The 22,780-nt window shown below is 44.2% G+C and overlaps 1 protein-coding gene across 2 annotated transcripts in view; it reads left to right on the top strand.

The window, feature by feature from the left end:
• Positions 1-22,780, top strand: part of TNFAIP8 (TNF alpha induced protein 8) — a 122,418-nt gene that overhangs the window by 44,676 nt on the left and 54,962 nt on the right. Inside the window, exon 1 of one of the 2 annotated variants that reach the window (XM_023197401.3) lies at positions 13,326-13,966. The exons of the other annotated variant lie outside the window; for it this stretch is intronic. Within the exon in view, the coding sequence (XP_023053169.1) occupies positions 13,954-13,966 (13 nt within the window). The 5' untranslated portion in view covers positions 13,326-13,953. Of the gene's footprint in view, positions 1-13,325; positions 13,967-22,780 lie in introns of those variants that run through there. 2 annotated transcript variants of the gene reach the window in all.

Genomic DNA, 22,780 nt, shown 5'->3' with positions numbered 1-22,780 from the left:
TGCCGAGGTGGATTTGTAGCCCCTGTCTAGATATTTTCTAGAATAGGATCTATTTGTCTATGCATGTGAAAAGAACTGGTTTGGTTTAGGGAGTACATAATTAACAAGGTGGGACAGGAGTTACTAGTTTTCAATTGTTTGAAAGATGTCAAAGAGGGATGAGACATATTCTGTGTATCCCGAAGGCACAGCACCAGAACCAGTGGATTGAAGTACAGGAAAACAGATTTCTGTTCAGTTCAAGGAGTGTGCGAAGAGATCACGAACCACGGGTTTGTGGTGGGGTGGATGGAGTGCAGAAATTGCCTTTCAGTGGAGGTTGTCAGATGACTACTGGGAGGGAACATAGGGCATTCAAGTAGTAGACTGGGAACAGACGTTGGACTAGATGATTTTTAAGGTTGATTTCAATCTAGCCACTCCGTGATTTTTAGGATGTATTATATCCCCTGGAAAATGAAAAATGAAGATAAATCTGGCATTTGAAGGAGAATTTCAGATTCATTGGCTCAGGGTCCCTAATGGCTTTTTCTCTCCAACTTCTTCAAGTCCTCCTGCAATTACACTCTTGCTCTTGTACATCACTTTCTTTCCATGTATGGAAACATCCCTATCACCATCAGAACATGCCTTTTTATCACCCTTCTTAAAAAACAAGTTAAAGAAATTTCTGTACTCGATGTAGCCTTCCAGCTCTATGGCACTTCTCTCCTGCCCATTCTGGCAGAACTTCTTGAAGACTTGTCTCCTGGAGTGTGTGCAATCTCCCCTTCCTGCCACCCCCCCGCCCCCACCACTGCACCACGCCTCAAAAACCCTTTCTATTAAGGTCACCAAAGGCCTCCATTGTAACAAATTCCATGGCCTGTTGTAGTCGTCATCTTTTTCAGCCTCTCAGTAGTAGTTGGCATCATCCATCCCGGCCCCCTTCTTTTTCTTTTTGCAGTATGCCCTTGTAACCACCCCTGCCCCCTCACTGCCCCTTGAAGCGCTGTCCTGACTTGACTTCCAGGGCATCACATCCCCTTTTTTCTCCTACCTCAATAACTGTTCTCTCCAAGGGCCTCTACAGATGGAATCACCCCAGGGCTCAGTCATTGACTTTCTTCTCCATACTACACCGTTTCTAGGGTTCTTAACCTGCTAAAAACAAACAAACAAACAAACAAAACAAAACAAAAAACTAAACTAAAAAAGACTAGACTTTATCCAAGTCTAGTTAATTCAGAACCTTTGGAGAAGGCTTGTGAGCATCAGTTTTTGTTTTGGTTTGGTTTGAATTGGTGTTTTTGTTCATTTTTTGTTACTGGGCATACCAGCGTACAGCCAGGATTGAGAATATCAAAGATTTCTAGTCCTGGGGGATAAATACCAAATACTAATAACTTCCAAATTAATGTATTTAACACATTTTCCCCAAACTCCAGACGTGATAATTCTGTTGTCTGTTTTACATTTCCGCTAGAAATAGGCATCTTAATTGCATGCCCCTCCCCCCACACTGGCTCCTTCTTGGCTTTGCCCTTGATGCACGCAGCTCTCAGGTCACAAGCCCAGGAGACATCCTGATTCCTCTGTTACCTCATTACACAGCTCACCCGGTAGCAAGTTCTTTCCACTTGCCCTAGCAAACATGCACATCCTAAATCTCACTGCTTCTCCCACCACCGCTTCTCTTCTGGGTATACTCAGGAGCCTCCTAACTCCCCCATGCTCTTGCACTGTCACTCTCAGACAGTCCGTATGCAGTCAGAATGGTCTTATCACTGATTAGTCATCCCTTGCCCTGCCATGGCTTTCCATTCCAACGGACAAACTCCCCACTCCTTACCAGGAGCTACAGGCTCCCCTTCGTGTGGCCTCTGCCCGATTCTGTGAACTCATTTCCTCCCACTCCCTCCTTCCCTGCCCCAGTCAGGCCACACTGAGCACCAGGCTGTTCCTCAAACTTCCCAAGCTCGTTCCTCCTACTTCAGAGCCTTTGCACACCACCCTCCCTCTGCCTGGAAGCCCCTTGCCCATAGATTGTTCCTTGGCTCTCACCCTAATTTTTCTCCAGTTTCTGCTCAGATATTACCCCAGGAGAAAGCCCACCCAAAATGCTTCTTTCTCACACCCACTCTGTAGCCCCTGCCTCTGGTTTATTTTTTCCCTCCACAGCAGTTATCTCACTCAAAAATCCTGTTTTTCCGGCTATTTTGTTAGAACTTTTGTCACTGCTCTATCCCCAGGACCATCAGCAGTGCTCACACGCAGTAGATGACGTATACATACTTGTGGCTGAATGATGAAGTGCTACTCCTTAAGGAGTGGTCCCAGGACCTAGGCGTTTCATCACTTCTCTGGCCCTTGACCCCTTTTCCAACCTCTGAGCAGACCATGCTGGCTATGGCCAGGATCTCCTGCTAAGTTGATCTCAGAACCTACCCTCTTCTTGCTGCCTCCCATTTGGCCCCGTGCTGTTTACCAGAAATACACAGGCATGGAGAAGTTGAGCAACCGCTGGCATTTTAGTGCTAGGTGGGGACCTTTCCCTTCTCTTCCTGACCATTCCAAACCAGTCCACGCTGCTCCCGTTTTCTGTAGACAGACTGGTCCTCGATAATCCACTTTCCTGATTATCCTCCCCCTTTTCTCTTTGCCCCTCATTGGTCTTTGCAGGCTCCTTCCCCTTTGTCCAATATCAAAATGTTGATGTTTCTTGGTCTCTACCTGGATTCTCTGCCCTTCTTATTCCACTCTCTCCCTGGTGACCCTGCCCATTCCTAGGGTTTCAGATTCTCTACATGCTGGTGACTCCCAAACTTATATTCCAGGCCCAAGCTCTTGTCTGAGTTCTAGACCTGGGTGTCTAGCTAGAAAATGCTCTTTGGTGTCTCGCAGGCAACTCAAATTTGATGTGAAGAAAGCTGAACTTGCCTTCTCTTTCACTTTTCCCCTTAGTCAATGACCCAGGTAACTATCTCGAAACCTGGAAGGCTTATTCTTCTGGCCTTACCCCTATGCCCAATCAATTGCCAGTATTGTCAGTTCTCCCGGTGAATAGCTGTACACTCTATGTACTGCCAGTCACTGTGCACTGCTAACTAAGACCAAGCCACTGCCGCCATCTCTTTCCTAGGTTACTTTAAGGGCAGTTGCATCTAGTCTAACGTCCTGTGCTGCTATTGGCCTTCATAAAATGTCCATCTCATTGCATCATCCTTTGCTTAAGATGCCTCATTAGGCCAGGCGTGGTGGCTCACGCCTGTAATCCCAGCACTTTGGGAGGCTGAGGTGGGCAGATCACGAGAGTCAGGAGATCGAGACCATCTTGGCTAACACGGTGAAACCTTGTCTCTACTAAAAATACAAAAAAATTAGCCAGGTGCGGTGGTGGGTGCCTGTAGTCCCAGCTACTCGGGAGGTTGAGGCAGGAGAATGGCGTGAACCCGGGAGGCAGAGCTTGCGGTGAGCCGAGATCGCGCCACTGTACTCCATCCTGGGCAACAGTGCCAGACTCTGTCTCAAAAAAAACAAACAAAAACAAACAAAAAAGACGCCTCATTAGAGTTTTGATAAAATCTAAACTTTTTAACAGGGCTTATAAGATCCTGAATAACGTGTTCCCAAACTGACTGCATTTCTTGGAGTTTCTCGGAAATATCTGCCTCCCTCAAGCACACCCCCACCCCACCCTGCATACATACACATCGCTCTTCTGGCCACTTGTTTGTCATTTACCCTAGAGTCTAACATAGGGCACAGTAAGGCCTCAATAAATATTTGTTGAATAAATATAGGAAGGCAGTGGTCCTGGATTGTAATTGTGTGTCCTCAAATTTTAATTTAATTTACCTTAAAAATGTAAAGGCTTCCAGAGTCAAAAGTTGCTGTTTTGTTTTATAGTGCTGTGTATGTTTCCCTCCACTCTGTAGTTTCCAGAGGGTTATTAAAAATGGAACTAAACGAAGTATGTGGGCTTCTGTTAGCAAATCAGTTTTAATCTGTGCTCTTTGGCCGTTGAGTGCTGAGCTTAGGAGGCTGCCAGATGGGGACACAGGAACCAAATCACCTTTGCTTCCCAGTGAGGAACAGGGGCGTAAATTGGCTGAATGGGCTTCTGCAGTAAAACTCCTTCAACTTGAGCTTGTGTAAGCCAGGATCAAAATACCTGAGACTTGTTGACACTTGTCTAGACTGTTTATTAAACTTTCAAACCTGTTTGGGAAGAAGGCTTGGAACAACAGTAGGTTTGGGCTTGTGAAGTAAATCTTATTTAAAGGAAATAAACAAAAGCTTAATCATGTTTACTTTGTAACAATATAGGTAAAACTGTTGGTTGCTGTTGTACTGAATCTAAAAAAGAATCGAGAATGGTTTTTTTCCTTAGAAGTTCCAGGTTCAACGACAAAACCCCAAAAATACAAAAATTGGCCAGGTGCATTGGCTGGCGTCTGTAATCCCAGCTACTCGAGAGGCTGAGGCAGGAGAATCACTTGAACCCGGGAGGTGGAGGCTGCAGAGAGCCAAGATCGTGCCACTGCACTCCAGTCTGAGCCATAGAGCAAGACGCCATCTCAAAAAAAAAAAGTTCCAAGTTCACTATTCCCAACTTCCCCTTGGGGCTGGGAGCTCCTGGGTGAGGTTTCTAAGTCTCCATCCTCTCAGAACTCCTATCTTTAATTTCTTCTTGCATAGATCAGAGGGGCCTGCGAGTCACTGCTGAGTCACAGGGGTAAGCAGAAAGGGAATGACACACTTCCTGCCCCAAGTTCTAGGGAGTTTTTATGGTTTGTTTTTCTGTTTTGCTTTGAAGATTCCCTGAAAAGACAGAAGATTGCCCCAGCTGCCTCCTGATTGGCAGCCTCTATTTATTTATATGATTTCCTAGGATATCCTCTCTGCTATACCTTGTAACCCACAGGATTTTTGAAACCTTTTTTCCTTATCACAGCAGTATTACATGTTTGTGTAGTGTATTTATCAACTACAATTTGACCAATTAAAAAAAAAAAAAAAAGAGGCACTCTTTATTGTCACTACCCAGAAAAAAATATATTGTGAATATCATCATTCCAGGCTCTTTTCTGTGTGCTTATAGTTTTCTCTTTAAAAATTACATATGGCTGACGGGGCGCGGTGGCTCACGCCTGTAATCCCAGCACTTTGGGAGGCCGAGGCAGGCAGATCACAAGGTCAGGAGTTCGAGACCAGTCTGGCCAACATAGTGAAACCCTGTCTCTACTAAAAATACACAAAAAATTAGCTGGGTGTGGTGGCGGCTGCCTGTAATCCCAGCTACTCAGGAGGCTGAGGCAGGAGAATCTCGTGAAGCTGGGAGGCGGAGGTTGCAGTGAGCCAAGATCGTGCCACTGCACTCCAGCATGGGCAACAGAATGAGACTCCAGCTCAAATAATAATAATAATAATAATAATAATAAATAAAAATAAAAATTATATATGGTTTTATGGTTTAATATAATTTCTTTGCTTTTATATATTATCTTTTAGCCTTTGTGAAGAGTTCTCATGTTATTAATACTCTGCAAGATCGGTTTTAAAGATTGCATTACTGGACAGGCGCAGTGGCTCACACCTGTAGTCCTAGCCCTTTGGGGGCCTGAAGCAGGAGGATTGCTTGAGGCCAACGGTTCAAGACCAACCTGGCCAACATAGCAAGGCCCTGTCTCTTAAAAAATAAAAAATAAAAAAATAAAAAGACTGCATTACATGCCATTATATGGATGTGCCGTAATTCACTTACCCAGTCCTCATGTGGATGCTTAGGCCCTAAATGTTTTCATACAGGGTCATTGTCATAACCCCGTGCAGCTTCCTTGCACTTGTCCACACTTCTGTCTCTTTCATGGGATATATTCCTGTAAGTGGTTCAAAGGGCCTGTGAAGTTTTCAGGTTTTTGATCTTTATTGTCACTTTGCCTTCCAGACGTCTGTCCTGTTTTACATTCCCGCCATATAATATAAACTCGTTACCATGTCTTGTATGGTCTACATATTCTGGCCTTTGCCTAACTCTCCGCTGCTTCCTGCACCTTTCCTCCCCTTGCTTCCATTACTGTAGCCACACCGGTCCCTATCCCCTCCTTCCCCTGAAGCATGCCTGGCTTGTCCTGTCTTGGGCTGTAGCACTTGCTCTTTCTACTGCCCAGACCATTATTCCTGTGGCTTTCAGCATATACCTCCGATGCCACTTCTGCTAGAGTGGTCTCCATCAGAACCCCCTGTTTATTTTTGCCCTAGCACCTTTCATAATCTGTCCTTTATTTATGTATATGCTTACTGGTCTGCTGCCACTTTTTCCCACTGAATGTCAGTTTTGTAAGACAGGCAACCCCTTATATGTCATTTCCCATGTCCCCAGCATCTAAGTCAGTGCCTGCCATTCAGTAGGTACTGGGTAAATGCAGGTGGATTCATTCATGCTGAATGAATGAAGAAATCTCCCTGTCATCTAGGAATGTGTGGTGTAATAGGGTAGGGCTGATGAGGTGTGTATAGTGATAGTTACCTCTTGGAGCCAAACATGGCTGTCTCTTGGAGCAAAATGTGGGAAATGCTGTTAAGTGTCCAAATATCACGGAGATGCAGAAGTGGGAACCAGTGACTGGCTACAGTGTCACGAAAGGCTTCGTCTGAGCTGAGCCTTGGGAGACTGGCAGTGTTTTGCAGCTGGTGATGATGGAAGGAAACCAAGGGGCTGAGGAAAGTGGGTGAGCAGAGGCCCAGAGGCAAAATGGTGGGGGCAGGACTGGGGATGGCTTTAAATCCTATGTTGACTCATGGACTCGGACCCCTGAGCAGCAGGGAAGCATTTCATGTTCCTCATCAGAGGGTGACATCGTGAGTGAGGATATGGAAGTGCTTTTTCAACTTAATTCTAGGTACACATGGCAATGTTAAGGGTGATCAGGCTGTGCTTTGGGAAGCATGAGGACAACTAAGAGGCACAGGAAGTTCAGGCCAGAGGATGAGCCTGAAGGAGGTTGGGGTGATGGGGCTGGAGATGAGGAGAAGGCAGAGGAGTGTTTTGGAGGTGAGGAAGAGGGAGAGTGGGACCCACGATGACACTGAACCGGAGAGTTTTAGTTTGAATGACTGATGGGAAGATGAGATATGGGGCCCTAGAAGAGCTGTTTGGAAGTAAGAACACTTATGAATTTAGTTTTGACCCATCCCTTTACTGAATTAGTGAGCCTCTTCCAGATTAAACCAGCCCATGTGCCCTCCTTTGTCCTGAAGGGGCTTGGGTAACAAGAAGATAGAGAAGAAGAGACAGAAGTGTATACCACAGGATGGGGGTTTGGGCTCCCATGGCCTCTTCCTCCTTTGTAAGAAGAGGACTGCATTTGTGGAAAGGGGAAATGAGGCTCCAACTCCTTTCCCTCCTGGAAATGTTGTTTCCTGGAAATGTCTGACGAGATGTTGTTTCCTGGAAATGTCCGTTCCCAGGCCCCCATTGGGAATGATTTGCCGCCAGCCTTGTCGTTGAGTAAATTTGTTCATGTTGTTGGCCTGAGGCAGATGGGACGGGTGGGTGTTTACTGTGGAGTACATGAACATGTGGGCTCAGGGTACTAATGGGAAGAGGCCCAGAACTGGGTGACATATCATATTTCCCCCACAAACATTCAAAAATGATGTGTGCTTTTCTTAGGGAAAAAAATCAAAGGGAAAGTACTCAAGACATGTTATAATTCTGATTGCTGTCTAAATTGAAAAAGGGTTTTCTGTTTTGTTTTTGTTTTTGTTTGTTTTTTGGGACAGAGTGTCGCTCTGTTGCCCAGGCTAGAGTGCAGTGGCACGATCTCTGCTCACTGCAACCTCTGCCTCCTGGGCTCAAGCAATTCTCCCGCCTTAGCCTCCCAAGTAGCTGGGACCACAGGTGCCCACTACCACAACTGGCTAATTTTTGTATTTTTAGTGGAGACGGGGTTTCACCATGTTGGCCAGGCTGGTCTCGAACTCCTCATCTCAGGTGATCCACCCACCTCAGCCTCCCAAAGTGCTGGGATTAGAGGCATGAGCCACCACGCCCAGCCGTGTTATCTTACTTAAGCTTTACAGCAACCCTAGGAAGGAGGTTATTATTATTCTCATTTTACAAATGAAGTGACTGAGGCCCAGAGAAATTAAGTTACTATCTCAAGGTCATACAGTAAGTGGCAGAGATTAACTTGAACTCAGATATGTCCAACTCTAAACTGTTACATTATAATACATGAGCTTAAGAAAAGAAACTTCTTCTTGAAAGTATGAGAAGATATATTAACGTCTGGCTAAGTGAAGTAAGATGAAAGAAAAGAAAGGGAACAGGTCTCCCTGCAGGGAAGAAACAGACCATAAGGAAGATCAACCCAGCTGGGCTTGAAATAGCTTCCAGGGAAGAACCTGAGCAGTTTCTAAACATTTTAAAATATAATCTAGAACTACAATAGACTTACATTGTTCAAAAGTCAGAATGTAAATATATAGAGTGGAAAAGCTCTTTCTCATCTTTGCCACCCACTGCAGTTCTGACCCTCGACCCTTGCCCTTGCTTCCAAGAGACAACTTGGCCTCCCAAAGTGCTGGGATTATAGGCATGAGCCACTGCGTCCAGCCTGGAAAAGTTTTTGAAACTTATTTTTCAAAACAAAAATTTGGTTTGAAAATACCCACATGAGTAAAACTACATAATGAGAAAGCTCTCTGTCCTCTAGAGAGGGAGTGGAGATTAGAAGTGCTTGGCTAGCATTCTCTGGAATGTTGTCTTTTCAAGAAACCACCTTCTGCTACCTTAAAAACAAAAGAAGGTTTAACAGAATGCAAATGGAAGTGAAAATGGGAGAGGCACAGATGAGAAGCCAGCAGAACTTGGTGAGTAAGTGACCACCCAAACCAAGGGAGGAATCAGTGATGACTGAGTGACAAGGTTGTGAAGGGAGCCAGAGAGATTAAAACAGAGAGAAAAAAATAACAGGTTGGTGATGGAGGGAGGATGAGAAATTTAACTTGGGAAATATCATATGTTGCCTTATTAACCAGAATTTCTAGAAATTTACAGAGAAATATACCTTACAATTGGATAGTTTTTCTTGGCAAACTGAGAGTTTAATTAGTTTAGTATTTTATTACTAGGGATCATGTTCAGTTTTACATGAGGTTTTGCAATGGAAGAATGCTATAAAATGTCAGGACTCTGTTTATATTCAGTTCAGTAGAGAATAAACCACATTCAAGTGCCAGCATGTTTATTGCAGCCAGCACTCCGTGTTTCTTTGCTTTCTAAATGCTGATTTAGTGTTTTCATTGGTGGTGCAAGTGTGAAGAGAGACTTGAGCATGAATCATAGGAAGAGAGACGTAGATGCTCATTCTGCAGGCTTAGGACCCAGTGAGTGCCACAGCTGTGCTGCTCACGGCTAGTGGTGGGATTCTGGGCATGCCTTTCAGCCTCCTTGGATGGCCTTGTTTTCTTCACTTGTGAAATGAGGTTAGATGGTATCAGCGGTCTTACCAACACCCAAGTTATCTGATTCTAAGAGAAATTAGAAGACAGTCTTCTTTTTTTGCTTCTAACAATAACATTTTTACACAATTTATACTTAAAACATAGAAACAAGTACTACATGATAGAAAGGCCTACCTTCCCACACTTACCTTTTGTGCAGCCCATTTGGGTGGACAGCCTGAATGGCAGCTGTGGTGATGACAGACCTGAGCAGTCTCTGCCCCAGTGCTGGCCCTCAGCAGCAGCTGTTCACACTGCCTAACTCATCACTCTACCTGGCCTTAGGAGGTCTTTTGACTTTCTATTAAATAGAAAGGTGTTCTTTCTATTTTCCATACAGTTTACTTTTTGTGCTTTCTGTCTGGTGAATCATGGATGCTTTTGCGATATGATATGAAGAGAAAAAAGCCAGCAGACATAGGCTCATATCCCAGCATTCTGCTGAACAGATACATTAACTTTATGGAGCTGGGTTTCCGCATCTGTAATCCAAGGATAATGATGCCCACCTCCCAGGGTTTTGGCGAGGACTGAGTGGATCACAGTGAGAGCACCATGCACACTGTGGACATCTCCAGGTGCTTAGCAGCAGGATTTCCCCAGCCTCGTCTAGACATGGACCATGCAAGGCCATGTCTAGACAAGGTTGGGGGAATCCTGTGCCATGCAAGGCCCCCTCCTTTATGTGAGAAGTGAGTCTGACCATCGCCGTCTCTGTTAGAACATCTGGAAAATGCTTCTGAGCATATTGTTGATCTCAGTCACTGAGTCTCCTGGAATAATTCCTTCTTAGCCTGCCTTCCTCCCTGCTTCACCAGTGACTCTTTCCTCTTTGAAGAAGAGGAGAGAGACAAAGAAGAGTAAGTTAAATAGAGGAGGGGGAGGCTCTGATTAGCACCATGGTTTAGGGAGGCCATTGAAAGAGTTAGCATGGGTGGGATTCAGCGTATGGAGGAGGGTACAGAGAGGACCGATGGGAAGAGAGAAAAGTTGAACAGAAAGAAAATGAAGTTAATCTTGGCAGCCATGGCTTGAAGCACGAAGGATTAGGGAATGCCCTGGGAATGCCAAAGCATAAAGGCCAAGGTGTTTTGTAGACATTTTCAGTTCTGTCTGAGGCTGTAGAATTAGATGAAATAAACAAATGAAAGTATCTTTTTTTTTTTTTTTGGCAGACACAAATGTCATCACTCTTTTGATGATTTGTTGAATGTGCTGCTGATAAGGATGTGGGTAGCTATAAAGGAAACATTTTTCTTGGGGTATGTGACAAGCAGTGGATGAAACTAGGCCAGCGAGAGCATGTGTGTCTAGAGATTGTTCTGGGAGGGTAGGGGTTAGGCCTCATGGCCTCTCCTCTCAGCCCTGCCCTATTGTGCAGGGTCCTGTTGAATATGCTGCTTAACCTCTCTGCTCTGACACTCACTTTGGAAACTGGGATTGCCACCCACTTTCGCTGGGTGTGGAGAGAGTGAAATGATGTAAATGATAGTCTCTTGCTCTGAGATGCTGAGATAGTGTGGAGCGCACACACACGGAAGGGAAGGATCTGATTTTCTCATGGCCGCCATCATGTGTTTGCAGAGAGATAGAGAAGTACCAGATAAGATGGCCGCAGGCTTACCCTCATGACAGCTTATTTGCTGTTATTGTGACACTCCAGAGTGCCTCCATGACTGGCAGTGGCAGTTGCACTCTCAGGGGCTGGGGGTTAGGGGTTGGGGTACAGATCAGCCCTGCGCTTCTGCTGCAGAGCTGTGCTCACCAAGTAAAAGGCCAAGAGCCACCTATATTCCTGAGCACAAATTGCTTTCACAAAGCTGGGTCTGGACAGATTCTTCAGCCACTAGGCCACCAGGCAGGGCTCCTAGGGCTGGAAGTTCTGGCTGCCTGCTCTCTCCTCCTTGCCTTGAAGCACGGGTGATGCGTTCACCTTGGGCGACCATCACAATGTTGATCCCTGAACCTACCTAGAGTATCTTAATTCACAAGTCCTATGAAGCATGGAAGTGCTGTGCATAGTCATATCTACAAAGAGATATTAGCTTTTTTTTTTTTTTTTTTTTAACATAAGGCTATTCTGTAAGGTTTGACTGCTTCACAAATACTTACTTGAGAATCTCCCTGCTCTGTAGCCTATGTCTGTGACTCTTCTTTCTTCCCAAATATAGTAGGATAAGCAGGATGCTAACTGCTGGGACTGGTTTAAACAGCACACTTTGAATAGATCGGGGGACATCCTGGGCACTCTAGTCTCAAGTGAGAGAAGTGGATGTCTTAGGGAAATGCCTGTGCAGATGCTTTGCTTTTTGTTCTCCTGTTTTTGGAGAGCTCTCTCCAAAACCAGGAGTTTCCTGCTGGGTGTAGAGGTGCCCACTGGATACATGAGGCTACCATGTGCAGCCTCCTCTACCCTTGCCTGGTGTTGGCACCTTGCTGGTGCCTCCCCGACTGGGCCTGGAGCATGTGTAAGGATGGCAGTTGTTTTCACCTAGGACTGCAGGATTCTTCCTCCAGCCTTCTCTTCCTGCAGCCTCACTGCACTGCCCCATCCTCCCCCAGCAGAACTGGAAAGAGTGGTTTCTGGTGACCACTCTGGTGACCAGTCAGCCATGCGGCCACGACTGAGGTCACATTTTAGGGAAATGTGAGAGGCCTGTTTCTCTGTTTAGATGCAGTATTTCTGCTCTTTGTAACTTACCCTTGGAATTGCCAGTGAGTCACGGCCTGGGAAGTCCTTGTGATTTAGAGTCCTGCACTTCCAGGAAGAGCTTTCGCTTGACATCTTCTTTGACCCTTAGTCCCAGATGAAGTTTACATGGCATGAAAGACCAGTCAGAATTTGGGGAGATAACCCAAAAGAACACAAAAATATGGTTTCTAAGGTATAAGTGTCATATCGCTCTGAGTTAGTCACATGATAATGTAGGCCAAAGACAATAAGAAATGTAGAGATAAGTTTGTAAACTGATGTTGATTTGGTATCTCTTTTGGCCTCCTTCCCAAATTAGTATTGGGCATTTGATTTTAATGTAGGTCAGTAATAATGCTCATTACTGCTTGAGAACTCTGTGTGCATCAGGCAATATGTTATTTGCATCACGTGGTTCTCTTTAAATCTTAATAGCAATTCTGTGAATTTGATGATGTTATTCTCATCTTAAGAAGTGCAAAATGGATTGCTCAGCAGTGTTAAATAACTTGCACATCTACACAACCAGAAAGTGGCATAAAGAGACTGTGAACCAGGCCTTGGAGAGTTTGTCTATCTTCCGCTTTTTTTTGCCAGGTGCCTGGTATATTCAAGGCAGAGTGTTATTGTTACAAAGTATAAAAATAAAATCAAGAAGCTTACCATATAGGGAGAGTAAGATAGATAAACAACCAAAGATAATATAAGGACAGCTGTGATAGATACCAAAAGTGTTTACCAAGAAAGGTCAACCAAGGTGCAGTAGGGGCTAAAGGAAGAGGTTGAGATCATACATACCTAATTGGGGTCACCCAGGAAAAGCCTTCTTAGAAGTGGTGCGCTTGAGGTGGATCTCATAGGACTGGCAGAATCTTACTTGGGGGAGTGGATAAGGAAGGATTTGTGGGTGGCAGTGACTGCCAAATGCCCAGGTAAATAAACAGGCTGCTAAAGAAACTATTAGATTGTATATATGCATGTATGTGTATGTGTATGTGTGTATTGTGTATGCCTGGATACACTCACACTTACATTCATTATGAAAACCTCATATCGTCTTCCAAAGCAAAAGACTAATGATTTTAAGTAGCAGTGTTGTCCAAACTGTGTTCTCTAGTTCTCCTGAGAACAGAAACACCTCTGAGCAATACGTATCATTAATAGATGTTCATGTTTATACAGGTAGGAATGAGGTGTTTTTTTTAATTTTCTTTTTTTCAGGCATCTGCGAATGGGGCCTCTCCCTGTTTTTTTTAGTTTTTTTTTTTTGGTCTAAGTATCTGTTTCTTTTTTCTAGCATGTTGAAACGTTAGACTTCCTGTTTCTGCTTGATTTTGAATATACTCCTGTTTGCTTGTCACAGGTAATCTTGCATTTCTAGGTAGTTGTAGTTTACAGGGAGCAAGTGCAGGCAGCAACCAGTCCATCCCTGTTGTGAACGTGGAGACCGCTCTGGACTCACAATTAAAGGCTACATGGTGCATTCCACTACAAGTGCCGAAACCTGGCTCCCAGAATAACAAGCAAGACAACTTTCAAAGTGACTGTTGACCAGCGCCTTCTGTGCGTTTATGTAGTAAACTTATGGTACATTTTTCAAAAGGATAGTATCCATTATTTTGAATTATTCTTGAGAAGGACTGAGTCTCCCTGAAGGTGATGCAGGTGCCATAGTGTACACGTCAACAGGGTGGTTGCGTGCATTCCTCAAGTCTGTATGACTACCAAGATACTGTGAAGTTGTCCTTCTGATTGTATACGGGGAGAAAATGCTGAAACTAGGTGAGTTAAAATGGCCCTCAGAATATGTTTAGATGTAATGTCTTTGTTGAAATCTGATAAAATGTTCAGATGACTAACATGGTATTGCTTTCTTCAAGGAAATAATGTTTGGTCGTGGCTTTAGAGCTACTGTGTTCAACAAATCACTGTTTTGTTTTGCTGTGGCTCTGGGTTTGAGGAACCTGTGTTAAGCTGAGGGAGGTATGAGTACTGTGGGTAGAAAAATGGCATTTGAAGTTTGCATGTAGCAGTTTCATTTGTAAAAGATAAAGGTTTGAAATGTTTCAGAGATGGGACTCTGAAAACATTGGATGGCTTTTTCACCCAGAGTTTCTCTTTTACATTTTCCGTGCATTTATTAATTGCAGGACACCTCTGGTTCCCAGTGGTCTGGCAGCAGTGGTAACACCGTGGGGCAACCCGTAAACACAAGGGTGTTTATTTCTATTATCTCATTGGATAATTGTTTGAATATTGCTGTTGCCATTTTCTCTAACAACCAAAAAAAAAAAAAAAAAAAACTTACCTTACATATAAAGCATTTTGTACTTTTAAAATAACACCCTAGGTTTGTTTTTAGCCATACTTAATGTTTCACAAGTAGACTTTATTTTTAAAGTAAATTGAAAAAGTTATCAAGGAATAGAGTGTTTTAAATAGCCCTTAAAGTTATATTGGTATATATACACTTTTGTTCAAGTTAATGTATAATATTTGCTTAGGTTTACTTAAAATTGGTCTGCTCAACAGATTTTTTGGAGCTTAAATTTAATACTAGGAAAAAACTAGAACTTGGAAGACATAGGTGGGTGTTGGTGTAGCTAGTCTTTTGGTCCATTATTGAACCCTTGGCAGCCAATAAATATTATTTCATAGAGTCCTGACTTCTCTTGTGTGGAATGTGGTCACCTGCATATAGTAAATGTACATTCGTCTACCAGATGCCTAGAGCTGTGCATGTGATCCTGTCGTGTGTGTGTGTGTGTGTGTGTGTGTGTGTGTGTGTACTCGAGAGTCTGAGGCAGGACAGTCGCTTGAACCCAGGAGGCGGAGATTTCAGTGCGCCAAGAATCGTGCCGCTGCACTCCAGCCTGGCAACAGAGTGAGATTCTGTCTCAAAAAAAAAAAAAAATGGTTATGTGTCTGTGACCGTATGTCATTGCATATATACAGTTGAGATCAGAGCCAGCTTTGCTTGGGAGGGTTTTGTGGAAGAAGTGAGTTTTGGGTAGAGTTCCAAAGGGAGGGTAGGTAGCATACTTTGGCAGAAAGACGTGTATGTAAAGCTTCCAAGGCTGGAGTGATTAAGTCATAAGCATTCAAGGGTAAGCATGAACCATGTGAGAACCAACTGTAAATTAGTGGTTGAAAATAGCCAGGCTAGAAGTGAAGGGGAGGCAAGGTTGTGCACGCCGAGCTGAGAACCAGAGCGGCAGAGTGGCACGTAGGAGCTTGTCTATTCTGTTCCTGGTAGATTTCACTCTTGGATATCAGCACATCCTGACCATGTTGCCATCTAGTGGAACTGGCTGAATTGCCTGTGGGAGCATCACCACCTTTTCCCACTTCAGGATAAACTCTAGTGTGATATCTTGGCAATAGAGAAACTTACTTCTCTTTTACCTAGGGATTTTAAATGAAGAACGAGAGAGAGGGGGTGGGTGTCACTGTGCTCTCCCCAGATGACATTAATTTAGTTTCTGGAAATGTGGAGCTGAATGCTAATATGAGGAATTTCTCATAGACAGTGTCTGCAGTCCAGGGTGTGACTGCTGAGAGTGCTGGGTGTACATGTCCATCAGCTTAAGGCATGGAGCGAGCAGGAAGCGGTGCTTGGGAGGTTCTGCAGTGGAGTGGAAGCGTACCGCATCTGGCTCTGGGCCCTTTATGTTTCACCTGGGCCGGCTTGTTTTTGTCATGTGGTTACAGAGTCCATCCCAGTGGCAGAGAGAGCCCTCTGACCATAAGCACCGCAGCCCACAGACCCCAGACTGAAGACACTGTAAAGGTCTGTAATCCTTCTGCCCTCGCGTCTAGCCATCCATGGATGTATCTATTCAGCAAATACTTCTTGAATTATGTCCCAGGCACCTTCCAGGTACTAAGGCAGTGAACAAAGCAGATAGAAATCCCTGCTCTTGGAGAGCTGATATTCTAGGTGGGGGCAATAAACATCAACAAAATAAATAAGTAAAATATATAGTAAGTGGAGAACCAAGTGCTAAGTAGAAAAAAGTATTTTCAAGCTGAAGAGGGAAATAGGGGTTGTTGCAGTGGGTGAGGGGGTAGAGGCAGGTAATTGTGGTTGCAATTGTGAATGAATCCTCACTGACAATGTGATTGATAGTAGATTCACCTGAGAAGTGTGAGGAAGCCAGATGTGAATATCCTGGGGGAAGAACTTTCCAGACAGAGGACAAGCGACCACAAAGGCCCTGAGGTGAGAATGGGCCTGATGTGTTCCAGAAACAGTACGGAAGCTTAAGGGAGGGAGAGAGATGAGTCAGAGAGGTGGTGAGGGGCTAGATATTGGGGCCTTGTGGACAGTTATAATGAGTTTGACTGGCACTGGGCATGAGATGAGAAACCATTTGATTTAGTCCAGTCTTCTCATTTACAAATGCAATGTAGGCCAAAGAAATCAAGGCAGGTATCCGTGATCGTCCAGCCTCATGGTGCCAGAGCTGGGATGAAAACCTGCCTCCTGCCTCTGGCACTCTTCCGGCCACCCTGCCTGCCCTGGGGATACATAGCCACGTGCAGGTGCAGACTTCCAAGTGCAGTGGTCTGAGAGGAAGAGAAGTGCTGTGGGCTCCTCCAGCAGCTGTATTTCAACATGGTTCATCTTAGTTGTTCCCCTGCTGTGTCCCTATCTACCTATAGAGGCCTCATAGCAAACACAGAAAGGCTCAGACCTTTTATTTCAGAGGAATACTCTGCCGAATATTGCCTTCCTTTGTTTTGCTATGGAGATAAATCTTTCAGATTTTCCCAGTGTCCATTAGCTGTGCAGTCTCATAAGGCCTCCTGTATTTCTTATTTGCATTCATTTTTAAGCTATTTGGATATAATCAACATAAAATAAAATTTCTATGGTCCTAAGAAGTTCGGTCACCATTCTCAGTATTACCCCCTCACCCTGAAAGTTAGTAAGACTGAATATTAAATGTTATTTAAAATTAATTTGAAAACAGGATTAGTAGTTGAGGAGAGAATGTGAACGCGCCACCAAATACAGCTTAACCTGGACCATTTTGGCCCAATACTCATTGTCTTCTTGTTTTACTTTGAACAAGGTCAAGCCCTTTTTCCCCCTTCTATCTCCTTTAGATCTTATGACCGCTGTCCTCTGGACACAGGCCACATCCTCTAATATCACTTTATGATGAAGGTCAGACCAGTGCTAAGTATAGAAGAAAATGACTTTGTGTTGTCATCTGCATTGTCTCCTCTTGTTTAATTGTCGCCTAGCCTGTATCCAGTGGACAAAGTGACATGAAATAATTTGCTTGTGGAGAGAACTCATCCTGAATTCTCTTGTCTCATTCTTACCCTTCCTCTTATAGCAGAGCTCCCATTCTAGACTATATGAGATTTACCTGATCATCATATCTTGCACTCACATTTGTTTGTATAGCACTATTTCTTTTTTGCCAACCAAAGTGATTTCATGTTTATCTGTATGTGTTATCTATAAATGAGCTTGATATCCCACCAGCTTGAGCCATTAGGGTTAGCATTGATTTTCATCCTTTGGTATCATTTCTCCTTTCAGTAAAATTGTCTGTCACTAGAACCTGAGGGCATAAAAGACCACAGAGGTCTTTTGGTTTCTATTTTTAGGAGAGTGGTGCTCCTCGGGGAGCTATCTGAGCTGGATTTGATGGGAAGCTAAGAATGAGTGCTTGCTGGAGGTAATTTCGTTATCAAAACTCAGGGTCATGTGCTTGGGAGTTAGCAGCCAGAAAAAAAAATAAAAATAAAAAATGTCAAAGCTAATAGGACAACAAAGCACATGCAGAAATGCAGATATGAATGGGGGACTGCCATGAGCAGTAGGCCATAAGAAAGCTTGACAAGAAGCATTTCTGCAGTTCCTGTTTACCATCTAAACTGGAGCATTACAGCATTTGCTGCATGTGGGAGATGGAGAAGGAGAGTGCTCAAATTTCCACAAAAAAAGCCTCATTAACACCCTAACTGATTTCCCCAGCTTCCAGAAAGTCTTCGTGTTGGAATTCAGCATCTCAGCTGTAAGACTGCCGAGTGGAAGTGCAGAAATGCGATTTGCTGTCTGCAGAGCCGCAAGTGGACTTCGAGCATATTCTAAGACAAAAATCTGGCCAGACCTTAATAGGCCAGGGCTTTCCACTGATTTGCCCCTTTCCTGCTAACTGCTGAATAATGTTCTTCCCCTTCACCACATGTGCCCCTGAACTCCTCACCACACCTTCAGCTCCTGGGAGAGATCCTGGAGCAGACCTGACCTCCTCATTCCTGGCTCCTTATTCCAGACTGGAATCTGCAGCTTTGACACACCCACACCTTCTCAGCACCTTGTCCCACCCTACAAGTCTTGTCCTTTTTGCTCCTGTCAGGCAGGCAGCCACCCCCAATATGACAAAGATATTCTCACATGGGGTGTATCAGGAAGCGCCATCAGGGAGGGTGGGGCAGCACCAAGCTGTGAGTCGGGGAGGAAGATCAGGGACTCAGTTCCTGCCTTACAGACCCGCTACCCCATCTGTGCCTCTGTGGTGTCTTAGCATCCACCCACTTTTCACCAGCCTTGGGACTCTGCTCTCTGTTATCACTGTCACCGGACAGGCCAGACATGGCCCTGCTGGAGAGGAGGCTTTCGGGCTATCCTCTGGCCTTTGTTGGACAGCAGGCTTGAGGAAATGGGCAAAAGCATTGATCAGCTGTGCATCCTTGGGCTCCTTCACCCACTGTCCTTCAGGTGTTGGGAATGTCGTAAAGCCAGCAGCAAGATTAGAAATTTTCATGCACTATTGCTCCTTCGCTGCCCAGGATATTACATCCATTGTGGCTTTTACTGTACAAGAAAGAGAAACCCCAGGTTAGACTTGTTCATACGAAAGGTATTTTTTTGTTGGCTCACGTAACTGGAACAAAGTTTTGATTTAGCAGTTCAGTGAAGTCAAGAACCTATTTTCTAGCTTGGGCAACATCATGAGACTGAGACTCTCTATCTACAAAAAATAAAAAAGAATTAGCCTGGCATGGTGGTGTGTACCTGTAGTCTCAGCTACTCAGGAAGCTTAGGCGGGAGGATGTCTCAAGCCCAGGAATTTGAGGCTGCACTGAGCTATGATTGTGCCACTGCACTTCAGCCTGGACAATAGAGCAAGACCCTGTCTCTTAAAACAAAAGGCCCCATTTTTCTGCCTTCTCTGATTGAGCTTCATCCTGAATTGCCTTCTCTGATGTTGATAAAATTCTACAGCAATTCTAGACTTCATATCCACCATACACTGCCCAGAAGGAGAGAGAGAACTGGCTTCTTGTGGTCGTGTCAGAGAAGCAAGCGACTTTTTCCAGAAGCCCCAACAAATTTCTGATGTCTCAATGACCAGTTTATTGACTATGGCATCTGCTGTGATGATTGGCTTAGGCTTGGGTTGCCTAAACCCGTCGCTCTATGGCAAGGGGGTATGGGATTTCTGTGATTTATTGAAAATGGTCAGGATTGCTACCCAGGGAGAGAGAAATGGACATGATGTTGGGTCAGCCACGATGTCTACTACACAGGTCTCCTCTTACGGTGTTTTGTTTGTTTGTTTGTTTGTTTTGTTTTGTTTTTTACTGAGTTTCTCTAATTTGGTGACTGGCTATGGCATGTGGTAAATAGGGCCCTGTGTATGGGATTGCCAACCCCTGATGACCAATGTCAGATGCTATCAGGGAGAGCAAGAACACAGATTTTATGAGCCATAGTAGCACTACAGATCACAAAGGGATTCTCAGAGGTCGATAAAGCATCACCAGGGTACTAGTAGGTCTGGTAAGTTGAACAATGAGAATAAGAAGTGGAGAAAATTAATTATAGACAGCTCTTCAATCTATGGTAATTATATGCTCTGATAAAACGCTGAAGTCCAATCTAATTTTTGTTTAAAAACGGTTTAATAAGGCCATATGTTTCTGCAAAGAATGGCCTTAACATTTCATAGCTGTGACCTTAATCACCATATTTGATTAATTATTTTATCTATTTTAATGGAAATAAATGGGCTGTGGATAATGTAAAGCTTTGAAAGCTACACACAAGTAAATGAAATGGGGCAATCAGTCATAGAGAGTTTCATTTAGTTTTCTCTAGATGAGTCCTCCAGGAGGATGGCTGTCTAGAGCAGGGGAAGGGGCTGGGGCAACATTCAGAAGGCTGGTGAAAACGAAAGTCACAGTGACACAAGAAAATACCACCTTGTGGTAAGTCAGTTGGAGCAGAAGTGGTAGCCGTTTATCTTTTAGATGAAATCTGTGGCTGGAGTATAGGATTCCAAACTCCAGAGCATTGTCCCTGGCCAGCCAATCTTCCCCAGCACATGAAATATATGGAAATACAAGCCAGAGCAGGGGAACCCTTTATTACCAGGGGGCTTTCACCCAAACCCTAACAGGAACTTGAGTGAGCTAGACTGCCCATGTGGGTCATAGCAGTTCGATTCAGGAACATTGAGCTAGGCTGCAGAGGACCACTGTGCCAGAAGGCATGCCCTGCTCCCAGGAGGCTGGTTGCAGAAAGGAGCCCTGAGCTCCTGAGGCCACCATGGAGGTCCTGGAGATTTCATTCTATTAATAGTTCCTCTTAAGGTACTCATCATATGAACTTGCTGGGGCTATTTTCTCATTTGTGAACAAGTTTGAGGAACGGGGACATGGAATAAGACAACCTCAAAACCTTCCTTTGAGCATTAGCTTTCTGATTCTTGGGTTCTGGGCACGGTGTGGCAGGAAATGTCATGGAGAGCTGACGTGGGGGTAGGAGTGTGGACTTTGGTCCTCCGTATCCGGACATATGAACAGACAAGTGATGGCACACGTTCTGTGGTATGTGCTGCAGATGTCTTAAATAGCCACCAAGTGGCTGGACTGGCTGAGTGTGGTTTGAATTGCTCCAAGTTGAGTATTTGTAGTTGAATACCACAGATAGTGCATTTATGGCCTCAGTTCACCGAATAGAGGGATCGTTTCCTTTGCCAAGCCAGAATTGGATATTGGCTGCCAGACTTGTGTTCTGGGACATCCGGATGTCGGGGTACTGTAGGAGTGGTGCACATGAAGGAAACTCAGTGACTCCTGGCAGGTACTTCTGTTGTAAGGTGGTTTCAAAGCTGTAGACACATTTTATTCAGGGCTGGTGAGCTTCACTGGTGTTTTTGGTCTCCTGCTTTTTTTTTTTTCTTTTTTAAGCTGACTACGGTGGTGTTGCACACTGTTGTGGTTTATTGTTTTTTAGTGATCCTGTTGCTCAATAACCTTCCAGCGCTCTGCTCTGAAACAGTTAGCACCAGAACTCCACATGAGCAAGAGTTCGATTATTTGTTTTTAATGTTAGTCTATATAAGTCAATGGTCCCAAACTCAAATGTCCACAGGAACCAGGCAAGTAATATGAATGTGTAAATAGTGCCCTATGTGAACAATCTCAGGTCGTGAAACCTGTGGTAAATTTAGAAACAGTAGGTCTCATCTAAAGGCACTGAAGTTCAGTTGAAAAACTTAAACAAACAGACAAACAAACTACATGAGCTGGATTCAGTCCCAAGGCTACCAGCTTATGATCCTTGGGCTATAAGCCAACTGACTTCAGCTATCACTGCTATGTTTGCTCAGTCTCAGAGATACTGTATTTATGGATGTGAGCCTTTTATAATTTCATTTATAGAATTGATTTCAGCTTTTACCTTAGATGAGAAGACTGGCTATCTCTGGGATAAGAGTGCCACCAAAATTTTCACCCACAGCTTGGAAGCACATCAAAAGAAATCATATCTTCATGGAAGTCATTTTTTTTTTTTTTGGTTCCTGGCCTTTAGAGGCAGAATCTGTTTAGAGAAGTAGAGATGGAAATCTGAATCAAAACAGTTCTGAGGATTTTAAATCATTTAAAAAATTTTGCATCACTGAAGATAAGGAACCCTAAGCATTTGAAACTCTCACTTCTGCTTTGCAAGTTGTCTACTGGGTATATTCAGTCTTCTTTGTCTTCTTGGTCTTAGGCAGGCATGGGGTTAGTGGCCAGGGCAGAACTGGGAATGGCACCAGTTTGTGTTCATTCTCCTCCCAACCCTTCTAACAACCTTAATTTCTGTATCTCTGTTTCCTATCTGGGGTGCCCTCTAGTCCTCATCTCTGAAGAGAAGGAACAAAGAAATGAGTGAATTCTTTACTCTTAGTATCCACCGGCTTTTCCTCCAAGGGATGTTTGTGTTTTTAAAAGAGCCTGATGGTAGAACAGAAAATCAGAGTTTAACCGAAGGTATCACCCTTCTAATGAGAGTATTTCCTGTACTGCTAAGAGCATAATCTGGGCTTTGGTGGCCCCTCAGAGATAACACCTTATGTTGTCCCCTTTAGGTTAGAGCTGCGGAACCAGCACCAGCAACTGAACATGAAGGTTTTGACTTTATCTTTTTAAATTTGCATTATTCAAACTCATGTCAGAGTCCACACAAATTCTTGCAAATGTGTTTTTGTAAGAGCTAGATGTCACCCTGCTTCCCTGTGTTTGGTATTGGCCAATGGGAGAGTTATGGGAATGTCATATTCCTTCCTCAAAGCCACTTAA

This window comes from Piliocolobus tephrosceles, chromosome 4 (assembly GCF_002776525.5).
Source record: "Piliocolobus tephrosceles isolate RC106 chromosome 4, ASM277652v3, whole genome shotgun sequence".
NCBI lineage: Eukaryota > Metazoa > Chordata > Mammalia > Primates > Cercopithecidae > Piliocolobus > Piliocolobus tephrosceles.
Note: the sequence above shows the minus strand (reverse complement) of the source record. Positions and strands in the feature narration are given on the sequence as shown.